The following is a 20,892-nucleotide window of genomic DNA, read 5'->3' on the forward strand; positions in this document are numbered from 1 at the left end:
AACACACACGAGTTCATGCACTCATTAGTGGGTGACACTTCATTCAGTGCGACTGATTGTAGAGAAGATTACCTAAAAATCCCCACACACCAAGACAATATCATAAAAATTGGGATTATCACACTGTTATGTCTCTTTGAGTATCTTTTCATGTCATATAGGTAGGAGAATGCAGCTCAGATGCGGCAGGTCTTCATTTATGGGATACTTCTTCGGTATGATTTCTGCTACGCCCATTTGGATAACGTTTTCCATATTTCAGCTATTCCCCGAAAGCCACAACTGACACCTGAAACAAGTTCTCACTGCCTTAAAAGACGGAGGTGCGTTGATCAGTAAGGACAGTGATCAGTTACAGAAGACGTAAGTTACCTTCCTCTGGCACATAGGTACCTCTGCAAGGATCAGACTGACCCCAGGCCTAATCAGCAACGTAAGACAGCTCCCCCCCCCCCCCCTACAATTATGATGAGCTCCATCGATTCTTAGGAATTTTGAACTTTTACCGACATCACCTGCTACAAACAGCGGCTTTAGAAGCAACCCTCACCATCATATTTGCAGGATCTAACAAGGAAGTTGAAACGTCCCCTTTGAAAAATAATACACGACTGTGCTTAAACTGACACACAATATTTTTTTAGCGCAACGCAATCTGACTTTCAAAAATTCCTACAAAATAATGGCCCTGACTAACATTAACCTGTACCTTTCACAAATCACTTACCTCACCAAAAATCTCCGTTACTCGAACTACTGCAATACAGCGAGCGCCACTACTGCCAGCTAAATAAAAGATTCAAACTACTGAAGGCACTAACTACTGATAGGCATAGTTAGAAAATGAAAGATTTTAATAGAGAACAAACAATGTATTTACCTTAATAGTCATCAAAAGTCATAATATATACAGCAGCTCATGACATCAATTTTTACAAATTTCAAACTCCGCCATCTCTGTCCTCACATCCACCACTGCTGGCGGCTCACCTCCAACTGCGCAACGCTACGCGCTGTTCACATCCAGCTGCCCAATACTACAATGGCTGACAACAATGCAAACTGGACACAGACTGCACACAGCACAGCCAGTGATTTTCATACAGAGCGCTATGTAACGTTGCCAATAAGAAAACAAACAGCCTACTTACATAGCCCCTATGCTCCCCACAAAAAATTTTACAAATTGTTTTGGGCAGTGGCCAATAATGATTTGAAAAAATTTTTCATAATTACAATAACAAAGATATCAAATGCACACACTTATTTATACAATGTTGGTCAAAAGCTAAAATTTTCTCACAGTCCATAAAGACAGTCCAGATTGTTCATCACAGTAAAATTTCAGTGAACTGCGCAACGCTACGCGCTGTTCACATCCAGCTGCCCAACACTACAATGGCTGACAACAATGCAAACTGGACACAGACTGCTCACAGCACAGCCAGTGATTTTCATACAGAGCGCTACGTAACGTTGCCAATAAGAAAACATAAACAGCCTACTTACAAAGTTAGAAGGAGGACTCAGTGGACTGCAAAGACGAACGATGAATTCGTAGTAACGAAAGATTGCCTTGCACGAGCAGTCACGTTGGTGCATTCCATTTCAGATACGCAACTCACAGACATCACAGACACAAGCGCCACTGCTATTGGCGCCGTACTGCAACAGCCAATGGCTGGAGACGCACAGCCCACTATGATTATTCGCACGGAAACTTACATCCCCTCAGTTTAAATAGCCACCCTTTGACCGAGAACTTCTCACTCTTTACGAGGCAGAGTGAGTTACGTCTGTGAAGATACTGAAGGATAACAGACCATAAACCACTTGTCGATGCCATACAACATCCGTCAAAGGACATCAGCCCCTAGAGCTACCGACACATGGATCTTGTTGCTCAGTACACTATGGGTTTCCGCCACCTACACGGGGCTGACAATTTTATCGCTGGTGAGTAAATGCCATCTCCTTCCAAATCGATTATGAGAAGGTAGCCATCGACCAGTGTAGCGATGCAAGCATAGCAGAACTGATATAAAAAAGACGCTACCGGCTTACAGATCGGATGTCTCAGTCCAGTGGCTGAAACGACGATCCTTTGTGGTATCTCTCTCAACAGCATATGGCCCTTCGTGCCAAAAACAATGTATCATGGAGTTTTGGATCAACTCGACAGCCAGTCCCTTCAGGGCGTCAGACTGCCAGTCTGCATCATTACAGAGTGCTTTGTGTCACCCAGCATCATATGAGACTGCCACACCTGGACACAGGCATGTGCACCATGCCAACGTGAGAAAGTCGGAAGACATGCACAACCATGGAATCAATGCAATAACTCTACAGTCTATCGCCCCCCTGAGTAATGGGCTAGTCGAGTGCTGGTATAGGAGTCTCAATGTCAGCGTTATGTGCCATGGCAGGTTGTGAACCGAAGCATTAATATCGGTACTATTCGGCCGGCGTCTGAACCACCTTCAAGGAGGATTTGCAATTGTCCGTCGCCGAGATACTATACGTAGAAACTCTGTTACTTTCTACTGATTTTGTTCTACTCATTCAAGACCAGGAGCAAATGGACCTACCTGCGCTGGTTCAGCAGGTAAAGGACCACGTTCGATATATCCACGTGCCACCTCCCGCTCCGCACTTGTAGTCCAAGGTCTTTGTACACAACATGTGGTTTGACACTGTGAACACATCATGCTACAGGATGACATGGTCCGGCTGATGCTGCAGCAGCGCAGGACATTTCAGGTTTCTTACGAGAGGCACACATGCATCTGACATTCTGATAAAAGGGGATGCATCAAAAATTTGTAAAAAATATTGAAATTTTTTGCCACTAGATAGTTCTGTAGTATGTTAGAAATATTGTCTCCAGCTTTCAGAGTTCAGTTCGTGTTACAAATGATGTAAAAGCTATCTTGTTTCAACCAAGGCGCAGTGAAATGCCTCCTTTGCTCCACGACTCTGTTATTGTTTGCGTTATTTTATTATTTACTGTCACCAGAAAAGACATCTGTACAGAATCAAAGGCTGTGGGCCCATTGAAGATGAGATTAATTACGATCTATTACAGAAATATACACGTGTTGGAACACACTACCTGAATGCAAGCTGTAATAACCTCATTTTGAAGAAACGCCTGAAGATAACATTTTATGCATCTACTATTGCTAAAATTTACTCATATGATCCTTGTCTGATGTTTAGCGATGGTAACAGTCCCAGAGCCTGGACCCTTTTGTGATTAGGTTTTGATTCAGTTTGCTTCACAGAAATCTGTTGAAGAAGACTGACGTGCGTAATGTTAGTCCTGAAATGTCAGCGAAGGATATTACCAGAAAGAGCATAACAGAAGGATCAGAATAGAAGAAAAGAGATACAACAAGACCAAAAAGACTAAGTGTTTGGTCATAACCAACTTTAAGGTAATTGTTTCTGGCATAAGTGCAACATTCATTTTCCAGAGTATAAGGAACATTTTCTGCTGAACCATTGCATATAAAAAGGTAAAATTTGCTGCAGACTTTATACATACTACACCATAAGTTCCAGTGCAACAAAAGTGTCAACGTGCATCACTGTCAAATTCATTTAAATTTTTGTGAAGTAAACATTGCTACATATTACGCACATAAATTCAAAAAATTCTTGTGAGAGTTCCTAGACTGATATTAAGAAACTGTTACACGGATTTGTTTATCTAACTAACAGGAACAGCCCATTAAATTTTGAAAGTAAAAAGTAATGTAACCATTGAGAAAATGTTTCTCATGTGATTCAATGTTTTCTAAAAGTATACAGCAGCATTCTGATCTAATTATTAAACAAAAAGTTGAAACTACACATTATAGCCAATAACATAATGACAACCTGTGCAAAATTTGCTTCAATTACCTCTCAAACAGTAAAACTTACATTAGCTTACAGATGTCCATGTATTTTCTCAAATGTCACCCCTGAATGAGAAACCAACGACTGTCTCAGTTAACCGCTTGAAATCAGCATGGGTTCTCCGGGAGAATATCGTCCTGAATGCCACAAAAACGTCGGCTACGGCCAGCCACTACGCAATGCGTAGGCGGCCAACCCCAATGCGGTACACCCTGTTACCAATAGGTTCGCCCTCAGAGACTTCAACTCTAACGACATTACCGTCAAACTCGTCGTTAACGACCTATGCATCTCTGTCTGCAAAGATGACACTGTAACACGGAATGTTGCATATGTCCGTCATACATACTACCCAATGAGATCGCCTGAGCCTCCATATCATCCCGCCTTTCACCTGCCCGAGCGTTCTACCACGATCGCCATCTACACCTCCACGACAGGCTGGGGCAGATACTGCTGCAGAGACTACCTAACTGCCGCCACTCCCTTCGTTCTCAGCCACACCACCAGAGTGTCAGTACGCCACCTGCCAGCCATCAGCTGGCAGCTCCACCAGCGCCACACACAAAACGACTATCAGAAGCGGCCCAGCTGTGTCCTGCATTGCAGCCAGCCATGACATGGCTTCTCACGTACACTTGCGCACTCCAATACTGCCAAACGCCAAAGCCGCCGTTCACATTCTCACTAAGGAAGGGGGGGGGGGGGGGGGCTTTATGGGGATATCGATAGCGCCACGCATCGCTGGCCAAAGAGCACACTAACTGTTGGCGAGTAAAGAAAGCATTACATTCTGAGCTATGATACGATGTAAACTTGATGAGGTATCGCGCTTTCTGAATAAAGTATATTCGTCATTACCCATCTCGACTCCGGTTTTGGGATATTCCCTGCTATCTGGTAAGATAATACATCTATGTACCTATATAATTAGGGGTGTATTTATTAGATTTTAATTTTTGTAGGTTAATTTAGTTGAATTTAATTGATGAAAGGAGAAAATATAAAAATGCAGTAAATCAAGCAGGCAAAAAGGAATACAAACGTCTCAAAAATGAGATCGACAGGAAGTGCAAAATGGCTAAGCAGGGATGGCTAGAGGACAAATGTAAGGATGTAGAGGCTTATCTCACGAGGGGTAAGATAGATACTGCTTACAGGAAAATTAAAGAGACCTTTGGAGATAAGAGAACCACTTGTATGAACATCAAGAGCTCAGATGGAAACCCATTTCTAAGCAAAGAAGGGAAAGCAGAAAGGTGGAAGGAGTATATAGAGGGCCTATACAAGGGCGATGCACTTGAGGACAATATTATGGAAATGGAAGAGGATGTAGATGAAGATGAAATGGGAGATACCATACTGCGTGAAGAGTTTGACAGAGCACTGAAAGACCTGAGTCGAAACATGGCCCCCGGAGTAGACAACATTCCATTGGAACTACTGACGGCCTTGGGAGAGCCAGTCCTGACAAAACTCTAACATCTGGTGAGCAAGATGTATGAGACAGGCGAAATACCCTCAGACTTCAAGAAGAATATAATAATTCCAATCCCAAAGAAAGCAGGTGTTGACAGATGTGAAAATTACCGAACAATCAGTTTAATAAGCCACAGCTGCAAAATACTAACACGAATTCTTTACAGACGAATGGAAAAACTAGTAGAAGCCGACCTCGGCGAAGATCACTTTGGATTCCGTAGAAATACTGGAACACGTGAGGCAATACTGACCTTACGACTTATCTTAGAAGAAAGATTAAGGAAAGGCAAACCTACGTTTCTAGCATTTGTAGACTTAGAGAAAGCTTTTGACAATGTTGACTGGAATACTCTCTTTCAAATTCTAAAGGTGGCAGGAGTAAAATACAGGGAGCGAAAGGCTATTTACAATTTGTACAGAAACCAGATGGCAGTTATAAGAGTCGAGGGACATGAAAGGGAAGCAGTGGTTGGGAAGGGAGTAAGACAGGGTTGTAGCCTCTCCCCGATGTTATTCAATCTGTATATTGAGCAAGCGGTAAAGGAAACAAAAGAAAAATTCGGAGTAGGACTTAAAATCCATGGAGAAGAAATAAAAACTTTGAGGTTTGCCGATGACATTGTAATTCTATCAGAGACAGCAAAGGACTTGGAAGAGCAGTTGAACGGAATGGATGGTGTCTTGAAGGGAGGATATAAGATGAACATCAACAAAAGCAAAACGAGGATAATGGAATGTAGTCGAATTAAGTCGGGTGATGTTGAGGGTATTAGATTAGGAAATGAGACACTTAAAGTAGTAAAGGAGTTTTGCTATTTGGGGAGCAAAATAACTGATGATGGTCGAAGTAGAGAGGATATAAAATATAGACTGGCAATGGCAAGGAAAGCGTTTCTGAAGAAGAGAAATCTGTTAACATCGAGTATAGATTTAAGTGTCAGGAAGTCATTTCTGAAAGTATTTGTATGGAGTGTAGCCATGTATGGAAGTGAAACATGGACGGTAAATAGTTTGGACAAGAAGAGAATAGAAGCTTTCGAAATGTGGTGCAACAGAATAATGCTGAAGATTAGATGGGTAGATCACATAACTAATGAGGAAATATTGAATAGGATTGGGGAGGAGAGAAGTTTGTGGCACAATTTGACCAGAAGAAGGGATCGGTTGGTTGGACATGTTCTGAGGCATCAAGGGATCACCAATTTAGTATTGGAGGGCAGCGTGGAGGGTAAAAATCGTAGGGGGAGACTAAGAGATGAATACACTAAACACATTCAGAAGGATGTAGGTTGCAGTAGGTACTGGGAGATGAAGAAGCTTGCACAGGATAGAGTAGCATGGAGAGCTGCATCAAACCAGTCTCAGGACTGAAGACCACAACAACAACAACAACAACAAGATTAAATTAAAAATCTAGTTACGTAAATAGTCAGCACATACCCATGTTTTCAATGAGAAAATGTATAACATTTGTAAACCTACTGACTCGTTCAACACCATTGTGAGAAGTTGTAAATATCGTCTACGGAACACTCAAGTACCTAAACTATTTTAGACTAACCAAACTCAAATTAGTTTCAAAGTGTACCATTTCGTCCCAGCTATTGATTGACGTGTGTGTAAATGAATATTGACCACTTGACAAACATCATGCTAAAATATGTAAGTAGTCTACGTAAAAAACAGACTAAGAGGAAGAAGAGCGTTAGTAACATAACATCAGTGTCCCATGCGTACAAATTCGTAGCAGAGTCAGAATGACATCCATCCCAGGTGAAGTAATGGAAAGCAGAGTAAGATGTTTTGATATGAGACGATGATGAGATCATAAATGGATCCCAAATAGGATGGAAAGTGGTAAATATGAGGACTCTCAAACACACGGATAACGCCAGGTAGGTTGCGATCGATCCTTGTATTAAGGGAATCGAACCGAAATATACTGAAAATGTTCAAATGTGTGTGAAATCTTATGAGACTTAACTGTTAAGCTCATCAGTCCCTAAGCTTACACACTACTTAACCTAAACTATCCTAAGGACAAACACACACACCCATGCCCGAGGGACGACTCTAAACTCCGCCGGGACCAGCCGCACAGTCCATAATTGCAGCGCCCTAGACCGCTCGGCTAATCCCGCGCGGCGAAATATACTGAAACACGGCTGGATCACAGGGGGGTGGGGGGGGGGGTGGAGAGGCTTCAGAATTAGATATTGTTGATGGTAGTACAGAATTAACCATAGGATTACAAAATGTAGTGGTAGGACATCTCTGCTGTACGTTTCTGATCTGTAGATAAGAAGAGTGGCATGTTATCCTCACAATTTACACTTGCAGTAATTACGATACAGAAATATGGATATTATGCGTTTCAGTGATATTAATAGATCAGATCTGTGACTATATTCGTGACGAAGGACGAAATTTGATTCAACGAAGCCGTTGTAACGTTATGTACTCGACATGCCAAGATACATTTGTATGACTAGGAAACTTTTATATATTTTAGCTTCATTAAAATACAATTCTATTATGTGAGCTACTTCTAACTTGATTTATATAAAAATCTTTGCTTGTTATGTAATACTGTCTCAAAGATCAAATTCTGAGTATCCATGTGGATTTCTAGTGAACCTAAACTCACTCCAGTTGTCGACCTCCTTGTTTTGATCCGTGGCAGCATGCGTCTTCTCCTCGTCAACGAAGCCCCTGTTCTTGAGCTGTATCAGCAGGTGCATGAAGTCATTGCGTGTCACGCTGTTCTTCTCACGGTGCTCCACCGTCTCTCTCACCATGCTTCGGAAGTACTGCGACACTTCCTCCGTTCCGCCACCAATCCTGAAAGTAAGAGCGAAATCACCACATCTGCAGGTGATGTAGTACAATAAAGTCGATTCTCGAGAAATCGAAGTTCCAAATACCTAACGGAAACTTCTAATAATTGACTTTTCGATTTAACTAAAGTTTGACTAATCAATATGGACTCAGGAAACACCCTTAACAAGAGTGAAATGATAATTAAATCAAGACCCTAAGCTGTTTACAGGCGTTGGTGTACATCAACGGGGACAGTTCGTATAGCTGAACGAGAGTGTAGGTCAAAAATGGAAATGTAGTTTCCGTAGCATTCTTTCTTATTTACAAAAGGACATAAAGTAACAACTGAACTCAAATTAAAAGGAAGTTGACTGTTTACCTACTTAGTTACTTTCTGTTTATTTTAACATTTGAAACGAAAGATACCTACAAATTGCTCTAAAATAAGACTACTGTCCCAGATTTGCCAGTAGAAAGTAAAGTTGGATAGAAAGTTTTCTAACAGAAAGAGAGCAATATGTCGTCCGGAATGGGGTGACTTCAACAGAAACAAACGTAACTTCAGGTGTGCTCCAGGGCAGCGTAATAGGTCCGCTGCTTTTTACGATTTACATAAACGATCTGGTTGATGGTATTGACAGCGGCATTAGACTGTTTGCCGATGATGCTGTAGTCTACAGGAAAGTAGTATCACACCAAAGTTGCGAACAAATCAATGAGGAATCGCAGAAAATAAATGCGTGGTGTAATGACTGGCAGTTATCTCTCAATATTAGTAAGTGTAACCTACTGCGTATAACAAGGCGAAAATCCCCATTAACGTACGAGTACAAAATAAATGCCCAGTCTTTGGAAGCGGTAACATCCGTCAAGTAGCTGGGTGTGATTATTCGAAATGATCTCAAATGCAATGATCAGATTACACAAGTAACGGGCAAGGCAAACTCTAGATTGCGGTTTATTGGTAGAATCTTCAACAAAGGAAATTGCTTACAATACGTTAGTTCGTTCCCGCTTAGAGTATTGTTCGTCTGTGTGGGACCCTTACCAGTTGGGTTTCATTCAAGAGATTGAAAAGTTCCAAAGAAGACCGGCAAGATTCGTGACTGGTACATTTAGCCAAGAGCGTTACAGATCTCATAGAAAGTTTCAAGTGGGATGCACTTGCAAATATACGACGCCCTTAACGAAAGGGGCTGCTTACTAAATTCCAAAATTCGCCGAGAATGTAGACCATATATTATTACCACCAACTTTCAAATCGCGCAATGATCACCATTCAAAGATAACGGAAATTAGAGTATTAAGTTATGTCAGTTTAACTTACTGTAATAAACTCCATTAATACGATTTGCTTGAGTTGTTGCCTAGTGATCCAAGAAATCAGCTTCCTAGGCACCCTGTATTAGACGAGTGGGTAGGATATTACAGTCTACATGGCATTTTTGCCAAGTTGTTAATAATAAACATGTATGCTCTCCTGAAATCATTGCGATACTGAAGACTATGGCGACGAGTGGTGTGAAAAGTATGGTGTAAGTGTTCTAGTCTCACGATATACACCAATTAGCCAAATACTATTGCCGCCTGCTTACAAGCTTGTTTGTCCGTCTTTGGAAAGAAATACATCACTGAGTCTGGGTGTCAAGGGATCCGATAGTATGTTGGTAGGTGTTTGGAGATATATGGCATTAGATGTCTCCGTACAGGTATGTAATTCCTGTAAATATAGAGCCGCTGATTTGCGAAAGCTGTGATGGCACCCGACAGCGAATCAGATGGATTCCGTAGGACTTACATCTGGCGAATTTGGTCGCCGAGACATCAACGTGAGTTCACTATAATGTTCCTCAAACCACTTTAGTACAGTTCTGATAGTGAGACACGGACAATTACACTGCTGAGAGATGACATCGCCGACGGGGAAGACATCAAACATGAAGGGATGTAGGTGGTTTGCAGCTGTCAGTGTGTCTTCGATGACTACCACACGTCCTACGCAAGTGCAGGAGAATGTCTCTCACAGTATAAAACTGCTACCACAAGCCTGCATCCGTGACACACAGCTCGTTTCGAGCCACTGTTTGTGAAGACGACCGTCGACCTAGAGTAGCAAAAATGTAATTTACTCTAAGAGCCGACACGTTTCCATTGATCGATAGTCGAATCCCGATAGTCCAGTGCCCCCTGAAATCTTAATTGACGATGTCGCTGGGTCAACATGTGAACACTTAGGGGTGGTGTGCTGTAGTGCTCCATGTTCAACAATGTACGGTGAACTATGTCCTCCGAAACACCGCATTGCTCTATTTTGGCAGAGATGCCACAGATCACCATCTACCCTACTTTACAGACCAAACAAGCCTCCAAACCCCACGTTCTGGGAAGAGTCGTGGACATCCAACCATTTGGCGCCTAGTGGACTTTCACTGCCCCACCTCTTCCCATAGATGCTCACGACGGTAGCTCATGAACATGCGTCCAGCTGCGTCGTTTTCGAGATACTCGCTTAAAGGCTCTGTGTGAGAATATCTGCCCTTTGTCAAAGTCATTTGTCTCAATGGATTTCCCCATTTGCAGCCACCGGTAGCTGAGTGGTCAGTGCGACAGAATGTCAATCCTAAGGCGCCGGGTTCGATTCCCAGTTGGGTCAGAGGTTTTCTCCTGTCGGGGACTGGGTGTTGTGTTGTCCTAATCATCGTCATTTCATCCCCCTTCGACGCGCTAGTCGCTGAAGTGACGTCAAATCGAAAGACTTGCACCCAGAAAATGGGTCCGCCGCTCGTGGTCTCGCGGTAGCGTTCTCGCTTCCCGCGAATGGGGTCCTGGGTTCGATTCCCGGCGGGGTCAGGGATTTTCACCTGCCTCGAGATGACTGGGTGTTTGTGTTGTCCTCATCATTTCATCATCATCCGGGAAAGTGGCGAAATTGGACTGAGCAAAGATTGGATAATTGTACGGGCGCTGATGACCACGCAGTTGAGCGCCCCACAAACCAAACATCATCATCACCCAGAAAATGGCCTACCCGATGGGAGGCCCTATTCACACGACAACACAAAGACCATATCTTCGCTATGGTGATCCCCCATCCACGTCTGTTCTGCTTACATACTTTTGCTACCGTGTCACCTACCCGCAAAGCCACCAGGCGGCAACTTTTTTTTTTCTTTATTGGATTTCAATTCACCCCTCCCAGCAGCGTAATACGGTGCTCTACAGCCTACAGAAAAGTTAAGAAACATAATGAGAATATAAACAAACATCAAAAACAGGCGATGAAACGGTGACATTGTAAAAAAACTGTAAAATGGCGGAAAGTTGTGGAATTTAAAATATAAAAACACTGCAGTGACGATGCGGATGAAGACACACAAGAAGGAGACAGAACCAATTAAAATAACAAGGTGACAGTCTGGTTTCTGTTCGCATGAGATAAAAAACACAACTAGCAATAATATGGTGGCTGTCCACAAGACTGACAGAGGATGCACAACATTGAACACTCACTTATAACAGGTGACACGGCGGCAGATTGGGGGGGGGGGACCCGAACGTATGAGGGGGAGAAGGGGGGAGGAGAGAAAAGAAAAAAGGGGGGGTCGTTAGAGGGAGGGGATATAGAAAAGGGGGGGGGCTGGGCAGATGAGAGAAGGAGTGGGAGAGGCAGGGGAGGAGAGAGCAAAAAGGACTTGGGGGAGAGAAGGGAGGCAGAGACGGGGTAGGTGGGGAAAAACAGTATGGAAGGGTGGAAGAGGGAGCCCAGGGAAAGGACAGAGGAAGGGAGGGGGAGGTAAGGATCAGAGTTGGTAGGAGGGATAAATGGAGAGAGAGAGGGCATCATCCGGGAGGGAGAGTTGACGGAAGCCACCTTGGGAAAGGAGATGAAGATTGAAGAGGTGAAGGGTAGGGGGGGGGGACAACGGTGAAGGCGCAGCAGAGGGCGGGGGTTGGAGAAGAAAGGAGCAACCAGAGGATGAGGGGAACCAAGGCTGCGGGAGGTGTAGAGGACGCAGATATGTTCGAGGACAGGTGGCAACCGATGTCACGAGGGGTAGTGGTCATAATGTGTCGTCGCCTGTTCAGTGTACATTGTGTAGTTGTAGTGCAGCAAGTCTTATTACACAGGAAATTGCATTTTCGTTAAGTGTTGAAAGTAACTATAAATAATCAGTGTTAGTCCTTGAACTTATTTGAATTTTGTCCAATAAAGGATCGTATTGTATTACTAATTTTCTAGAATTAATGTAACAATGTACACTGCGTTATTTTCCTTTGCCTACATGCCGTGCAAAACTTTCAGTTTTGGTCCAGAGATGGCAATTGTAGTAAACTGAATAATTTTTTTCCGGAGAGAGTAAAAGCGCATCACGAGCAAATGTTAGTGACAAATTTTCAATAATCTGTTGGCTTGAAATCGCATCCTGTCAGAAGATACAAGTTATAATACGTAAAAAACCAAATGTATAAGTAAAAACGGCCAAATCCGACATGGTGTTTCCAATGTTCATTTGTCGACTCCAATCTAGTTTCTTGGTCGAATAGAGTTTTATGGAACACACGTTATCTCGGCATCCGTTGCGGTAAGCTTCGAGTGACACTAGCGTCTGTCATTAATGGTGTCCTCCAAATTGCAATGTAGCCACGCTTCACTGGCATGCAATGTTTAATCGTTGTTAGTTGCAGTACTACTTTGTAAGGCTTGGCAACGTGGATGTCATCTTCCCCCTCTCTGCCACAACGTGTAAGTAAACCTCATATCCTATGTAACTTCCCTATCACTGTTTGTCGCTGTGAAGACGAGACGCACACTGTAAGTGCGCAAGAGACCACGGATTCTGCAGACTGCCTTAAATCGCTACCCACACCCTACCACTGCACGTTGCAGCAAAACGAAGTTTACATCTGTGCGCGAAAGCGCCTATGATGATACATGAATGTCACTGATAAACAGAAGCGTTCACTCACAGATGTGCTTTAAAGCGAGGAACACGTCTGCAGCTGTGCACTTATAGCTCCCGTAGCGCGCTCACGACATGGTTTCGAAAGGAATCAATGATCGTATATTTTACTTGAACAATACGAACTGAAGCCGTGTCTTTTGGCATCAGGAGTAAAGATTATCACCACAGGGGCGAAGGTGATAGAGCGTTAAACAAAATATGCTTTATGTTAATAGCGCAGGCCGCAGACAACAATGGAGAAAATTAAAAATAAAGTAAAAATTCTGCGTTCGCAGCACTACTAAAATGACGTCATCGAGACCGTGAAGAGAATTGGTGCTGGCTGTGAGAATGTTCGCGCATCAAAAGTATAGTTCCTTGACCGACTTCAGCTCACCAGGGTGATCGAATATTTGAGTAACCGATAACTTCTCAGATGAAGTAATTACTCTCATTATCGCAGTATCCTTCTACGTTAATTTTTATTGGACAGGGTCCAGTAGGAATCGATAATCATCCTTGTTCATTCTCCGTTAGTTTCGAAACGAGTATTTGTCCTGAGAAAGAAGTTATTTTCGAAGAAATATGATGCTGCTCCTCCCTTTCCGTCTGATCATCCATTTTTTTGCCCACAACGTCCATTTTCTTCCTTTCGCGTTGTTCCCTGCCACGATATACACCGAGGCGCAATAGGAAGTGGTACAGGCATTCGTATTCAAATACAGAGACATGAAAACTGGAAGAATACGGCTCTGGGGTCGGCAACGCCTATATAAGACAACAAGTGTCTGGCGCAGTTGTTAGATCTGTTACTGCTGCTACAATGACAGGTTATCAAGGTTAAGGGAGTTTGAACGTGGTGTTATAGTCGGCGCACGAGCGACGGGACACAGCATCTCCGAGGTAGCGATGAAGTGAGGACTTTCCCGTACGACCATTTCACGAGAGTCCCGTGAATATCAGCAGTCCGCTAAAACATCAAATCTCTGGCATCGCTACGGGCGGAGAAAGATCCTGCAAGAACGGGACCAACGACGACTGAATCGTTCGACGTGACAGAAGTGCAATACTTCCGCAAATTGCTGCAGATTTCAATACTGGGCCGTCAACAAGAGTCAGCGTGCGAACCATTCAACGAAACATCATCGATATGGGCTTTCGGAGCCGAAGGTTGCATGGGGGCTTTATTATAATAAAGATATAAGAATGCAATGCAAATACTTTTTAATTTTCTGTCGCTGTATGTCCGATTACGCTGTTTCGTAAACGGCTGGCCCTGTCTAGTTTTAGTACGCAATCTGACTGCTTAGAATGACAACAAAGAATGTAAGGAAATTTCTGTTAGCACAATTAATTAATTAAGTCCCCAGCAACTATAAAACCTACGAAACAACAAACACAAGTGTAGCTGTTCTGTATGTGGTAGTATGACTCAACGCACATCTGGCACGGTTCTTCTTCAACAAGACAAGAATTTTTAAATACCAATTATACTGACGTAATAAAAGAAAATTAGAAATACTATAATTGCGCAAGAAAATCAGAATTACACTCTAATACAAGAACACACGCCAGATGCTTTGTTGACTGAACCTGTAATGACACATTATTCAGGTCACTGAAAGAATAAAAGAATAAAAGAAAGTACCTCTATATATATTGACGAAATGCACTCTGACCATTACAATATCTCCATTAGAACAACATCTGCTATCTCTCCCATCAAACCACTGCATAAAACATGGAACAACACTCTCCACTACCACATCTCACTCTGTCTTCACGAGAAGCAGTGTCCACCACAACTTCTCGGTAAGAACTGCCTGCCGCTACGTCTCAATAAGCACTGCCAGTGGAGGCGGCGGAACAATACTCTCTGGCGCGATCTCTGGCGATGTGGCTCAGTGTAGCCACCTTTCAAGGTGCACTCGTCTATCCTTGACGGCTGCTCGACACAAAGCTTTACGCCTCGCCTGGGCCCGTCAGCACCGACGTTGGACTGTTGAACGTTAGAAACATGTTACCTGGTTGGAGGAGTCTTATTTCAAATTGTATTGAACGGACGGATGTGTACGGATACGGAGACAACCTCATGAATCCATGGACCCCGCATGTCAGCAGGGGACAGTGCAAGCTGGTGGAGGCTGTGTAATGGTGTGGATCGTGTGCATTTCGAGTGATATGGGACCCCTGATACGTCTAGATACGACTGTGACGGATGACATGTACGTAAGCATCCTTTCTGCATCCATTCATGTCCATTGTGCATTCCGACGGATTTTGGCTATTCCAGCAGGACAATGCGAGACCCCACACGTCCAGAATTGCTACAGGCAGGGGCGGGCAAACGTTGCACGCGGCTCATGAGCACACAGCGCTGCACGTGTGCTGCTCGCGTGCAATCGTCGAACGGGGCAGTGGCGACAGCCTGCAGATTGCGGCAGTGTAGTACCAGGCTAAGCTGCGGACGTTGAAGCGAAGCGACCACTACGTTGTGAACGTTGTATTTCAATAACCGGAAAATGCAGAGTGAATCAAGGAAACGGAGAATTGGAGATTTGCTATCTTTTAAAAAGGAATGGGAGAATCATTTGTTCTCTGTGGAAAAACGTGAAAATTGGAAATGTATAATATGTGACAGTATTCTCGCTGGTGAGCGGAAGTTTAATATTTAACGCCATTACAATAAATTTCAGTATGCTGCCGTTCTTAGTGCAATAAAAGTGGAATTTTTCAAGCGATTTGGGGATATATCTTACTTATCCCAAGGTTTTGAATAGTTCTCGAGAGAATCTAGTTTCTGTAGATGATATTCATCTCAGTTTGCTAATGGAATTAATAGATCTACAGTGTACTTCTCGTCTGAGAGACAAGTTCCTTTTGGCAAGACGTGTAATAGATCTTTACCACGACTTTCCACAGCAAGAGTTTCCTCGTCTCCATCGTGAAGCCATGAAGATAGTCAATGTTGGGCTCGACATACTTTTGTGAGAGATTTTTTTCTGTTATGAAAATTAATAAGTCTCGGTTAAGAGCAATCAGTAGTGAAAATTTACGTAACTGTTTGCGTTTGTCTGTATGTAGAAATTTTGTTCCAGACATTAAACGTATTGTAAACTCCACCTGTGATAATTAAACAAAACGTATCGTAGGTAATAAGTACTCTTTCAAACCATGATTACTTTCAAACACTCCTACTAACCTTATTCCTTCATTTAATAGAGCAGGCCAGGAAACAAAACGCATTACAGGGCAAGAAGCGTAGAGACGGTATGGTGGGGAGGGGTCAGAAGCGGGTGGCCAGCTTGCCCCTGTGTGCACGCAGAACACCTGTTAACTGCACACGTGCATGTGCACCGCACACGTGCAGAATTCCTGCCCGCCCCTGCTCTAGTGTATAATGCAGTGCCACAGAGACAGCAAGAATTTCGGATTTCTTTTTATCCCTCGACCCCATGCTAGTTCTATCCATGGTGTGTGTGTGTAGTGCTGTTGTGCGCTTTGTGCATGTCTAACCATACACGACTTTTCCCTTTGGTTTTACAGTGCGCCTTGTGTGCTTTCCAGAACGTGTAAATGAGCACTGACAGACGCAGTATGGCGCAAGTGAGAGTCTTACCTCAACAGCTTGGCAAGAGTAGGAAGGAAATCGTGCATGAACATGGAAAATCTGTTCTTGAGGCTGGGCTGGAACACCTTGCGCCCCCACTGTCGGAACTCGGCCTCCGGGTTCCTCTGGCAGTTGCACTCCACACCGAAGGCGACGGACGCGATGACGTCCGTGGCGTACCTGGCGGACACCTCCCTCATTTCCAGCACCTCGCCTCGGCCTGCCGACTCCTCCAGTACCTCCAGCATCTCCCGACCACAGTCCTGCATCGTCTGCAAGATTGAAATCGGCTGCCGTCAGTGTATCGGTTTGTACAGTTACTCCATTAATTGAATCTAAAAAGTCGACGGAAACATCTATTGTAAGCGTCGAGAGACTTAGCCAAATGTGTAAGTTTGTTAGAATGCATCTTTCACTCTGTAGTGCGAAGCCCTCTTCTAAAACTTCCTGACGGACTGAAATAATGCGCCGTACAGGAACACTAACTATGAACCTTATCTTTCGCGGGATATGAGCTATCCAGGCGCGATCGAGACCCGCAGATCGGTTCCAGTTCGAGTCTTGGTTCAGTACACAAGTTTAATCGGCCAGGAATTTTTCGAAACATTCCTTGCATAGCGAAAGACTCATTCTTGAAACGATCACAACGTTTTCTCTCCGGAACGCCAATCCTGCAAGGAATGGAGGTATACTATACCCGTTTATAAATAGACGAGTAAACTCCCGATTCCTTAAAAAAAAAAAAAAAAAACGAACCCTCATGTATAAAGCAGCTTCAAACTTCTGATTACTTCACAAATGAATTGAAATGTTAAATATCTGACATTAAGCATATAAGCGAGAAAAAAAAATTGGTAAAGGTTTGAAACTTCGTTGGAAGTCACTGAAGGCTATGTATAACCATCAAATACTGAATTAGTGTAGTCTGCGTAATTTGCGCTCTGTTGTACGCAACAGCTAGTTTTTCCCGCATCTCATCGTTTATGATGTCATATATCCTGAATTGTGTATCGTACAGCTGTATAAATTTGCAGGGCCATTCAACTGTGTATGTGTGTAAATTTGCAAAATGTGTTGCGAGTAAGCGTGAGCAGCAATGAAATAATAAATTAAAGTACATCACGTCTGATGTTGAAGTTTTACTGCATGAACAGCGAAAATGTAGCAAGTGATAAAAGTTTTTCTTTTTATCTACATCTACACGGATACTCTGCAAATCACACTTAAGTACCTGGCAGAGGATTCATTGAACCACTTTCACAAAAATTCTCTATTATTTCAATCTCGAACAGCCCGCGGATAAAACGAACAAATAGATCTTCCCATGCACGCTCTGATTTCTCTTATTTTACTGTGATGATCGTTTCTCCCTATGTAGGTCGTCGCCAACATAATGTTTTCGCACGCGGAGGAGGTAGGCAGTGATTGAAATTTCGTGAGAACATTCCGCCGCAACGAAAAACGCCTCTATTTTAATGATGTCCACCGCTTGTACTGTATCATGACAGCTACATTCTCTTCCCTACTTCTCGATCATACAAAACGTGCTGACCTTCTTTGAACTTTTTCAGTGTACTCCGTTAACCCTATCTGGTAAGGATCCCACACCGCGCAGCAGTACTCGAAAAGACGACCGACAAGCGTATTGCAGGCAGTCTCTTTAGCGGATCTGTTGCATCTTCTATGTGAACTGACAAAAAAATGCTGTCCTTGGTTCGCCTTCCCAACATTTTCCACGTGCTCGTATTATTTCCAATTTAAGTTCTTCGTAATTGTAATTCCTAGGTATTTAGTTGAATTTACGGCCTCTAGTTTGACTGATTTATCGTGTAACCGAAGTTCAACAGATTCCTTTCGGCATTCATGTACATGACCTAACACTTTTCAATTTTAGGGTCAATTGCCAATTTTCGCATCCTACAGAAATCTTTTCTACATCGTTCTGCAATTTGTTTTGATCTTCTGATTAGTTTACCAGACGATAAACGATAGCATCATCTGCAAACAACCGAAGACGGCTGCTCAGATTGTCTCCTAAATCGTTTATATAGATAAGGAACAGCAAAGGGCCTATAACACTATCTTGTGGAATGCCAGATATCACTTCTGCTTGCCGGCCGGAGTGTCCGAGCGGTTCTAGGCGCTTCAGTCTGGAATCGCGTGACTGCAACGGTCGCAGGTTCGAATACTGCCTCGGGCATGGATGTGTGTGAAGTCCTTACGTTAGTTAGATTTAAGTAGTTCTACGTTCTAGGGGACTGATGACCTCAGATGTTAAGTCCCATAGTGCTCAGAGCCCTTTGAACCATCACTTCTGTTTTACACGATGACTTTCCGTCAATTAGTATGAACTGTGACCTCTCTGACAGAAAATCACGAATCCAGTCGCATAACTGAGACCATATTCCATAAGCACACAATTTGACTACAAGCCGCTTGTGAGGTACAGTGTCAAAAGCCTTCTGGAAATCTAGAAATACGAAATCAATTTGAAAATCCTAGTCAATAGCACTCAACACTTCGTGTGAGTTAAGAGCTAGTTATGTTTCACAGTATTTTAAAAATTTTACTTTTGTCAATAATTATGCGAAATATTATTTTTTGCCACTGAAAGTCTTTAGACAGGCAACATGCAACTGAGAACGTGAACCTTGAACCCTGAGCCGTGAACAGTGTTATTCGGTTAGTAATGCAGATGCTGCCTCATGGTCACATGATATGCCTGCAGACTTATAATAGATCGAGTCCCGCAGTTGGTGCATGAAGATGTAGCGTTGTGGCTACGAAATTGGAGGAGAAAAAATAAATGTGGTTATTTGGACATGGGATATTATAAAAGAGAAATAAATAGTATGTATATACCGCCGCGGAAAACTGTAGCATCTAAAGCCGCCATCTCTTATCGCTTTGGAAGAAACAAGACTACCTAACTAGTCCAGGAAGGTATGCAGTACAGCTCCTGCAAAGTGTGAGAGACGCACTGGAAGACTGGAAGCTGCGAAAACAGATCGTGCCTCATGGGCTGGTAGCTCAGTTTGTAAGAGTACTGCCTGCGAAAGACCAGATTCTGGATTAGGTTACTGGTACGGCACAGTTATATCATCAGTCATCACCAGCCACGCTGTGCTGCCACCATCGCCTAGCCACCACTGTCGCTGGACTCTGGTATGACATCGCTCCGCTCCGCTGGACTCCGCCGAATTCACGTGCTCGTATTTTAGCTGCCCGGTTAGCCGTGCGCATTAAAGGCACGCTTCCAGGAAAGCAGACGCGCCGCCCCATTTCGTATTCGGCCAGCGGGTTAACTACGAGGGCCGGTGTGCCGGAGAGTCTGAATGTGGTTTTTAGGCGGTTTTCGTGTCCCACGAAGCGAATGGCTGGCTGGCACCCATTTAGAAAACTTTTTCACATGTGCACATAGAATGTGCTCTAGACGCAGACAGTTGGGATACACTGATTCTGTCCTGGGATGTGAACAAGAGATTGATCGTCTTAATGTTGAGTTTCTTTATCAGCAGCAGTAGCGAAAATCTCTCAGCACTGGCGTGAGTATTACCACCTAATAAACTGAAAACGGAAACTTTCAAAACTTCAAAATTAAACTAAGTTTCAACATTGTGAATCTTAATAAACTTCTCAATTTTTTTTCGTCTCACAGAAGTGAGTTGCCATCTGTACCACACCACATAGTGTCAAATCGTGGTCAACAGAGTTACTGATTTGCAACATTTTTTTCGCTATAGATCAGTCAACATATCCGCTGTACACGAACAGCCATTCATGCCTGCGGCATCTATGCTAGCGGATACATTATTCACTCTTATATCATCGGCCTTTCCTTCTGTGTTGCGCGATGCTGTTGTTGGATGAGGCAGAATGCTTAAGACATCCACCTGTCCAATTTATGAAACGTCATCTTTAAGCTCGTGACGTCAAGCGAGAAATCCTCCACCGGATACTAATACAAATCGCGGTAGATCTCACACACCTTTCTACGCTCTTTTTAGCAATAATATCTTAAACAGACGCAAAATCCCCAAGATTGGCGATCTTTTACAGAAGCTCGAAATTTAGCGCGAACTTCAAAGCGAGATGATTATAACAGTTTCCACGACGAACCTTTGTCTCGAAACT

At 43.3% G+C, this 20,892-nt stretch overlaps 1 protein-coding gene across 2 annotated transcripts in view; it reads right to left on the reverse strand.

The window, feature by feature from the left end:
* Positions 1 to 20,892, reverse strand: part of LOC126191368 (cytochrome P450 6a2-like) — a 115,304-nt gene that overhangs the window by 46,954 nt on the left and 47,458 nt on the right. For both annotated transcript variants that reach the window (XM_049932213.1, XM_049932212.1), the window contains exons 4-5: positions 16,768 to 17,030; positions 8,033 to 8,226 (exon numbers count right to left, since the gene is read on the reverse strand). In XM_049932213.1, coding sequence (XP_049788170.1) covers positions 8,033 to 8,226; positions 16,768 to 17,030 — 457 coding nt within the window. The remainder of the gene's footprint in view (positions 1 to 8,032; positions 8,227 to 16,767; positions 17,031 to 20,892) is intronic.

This window comes from Schistocerca cancellata, chromosome 6 (genome assembly GCF_023864275.1).
Source record: "Schistocerca cancellata isolate TAMUIC-IGC-003103 chromosome 6, iqSchCanc2.1, whole genome shotgun sequence".
Classification (NCBI taxonomy): domain Eukaryota; kingdom Metazoa; phylum Arthropoda; class Insecta; order Orthoptera; family Acrididae; genus Schistocerca; species Schistocerca cancellata.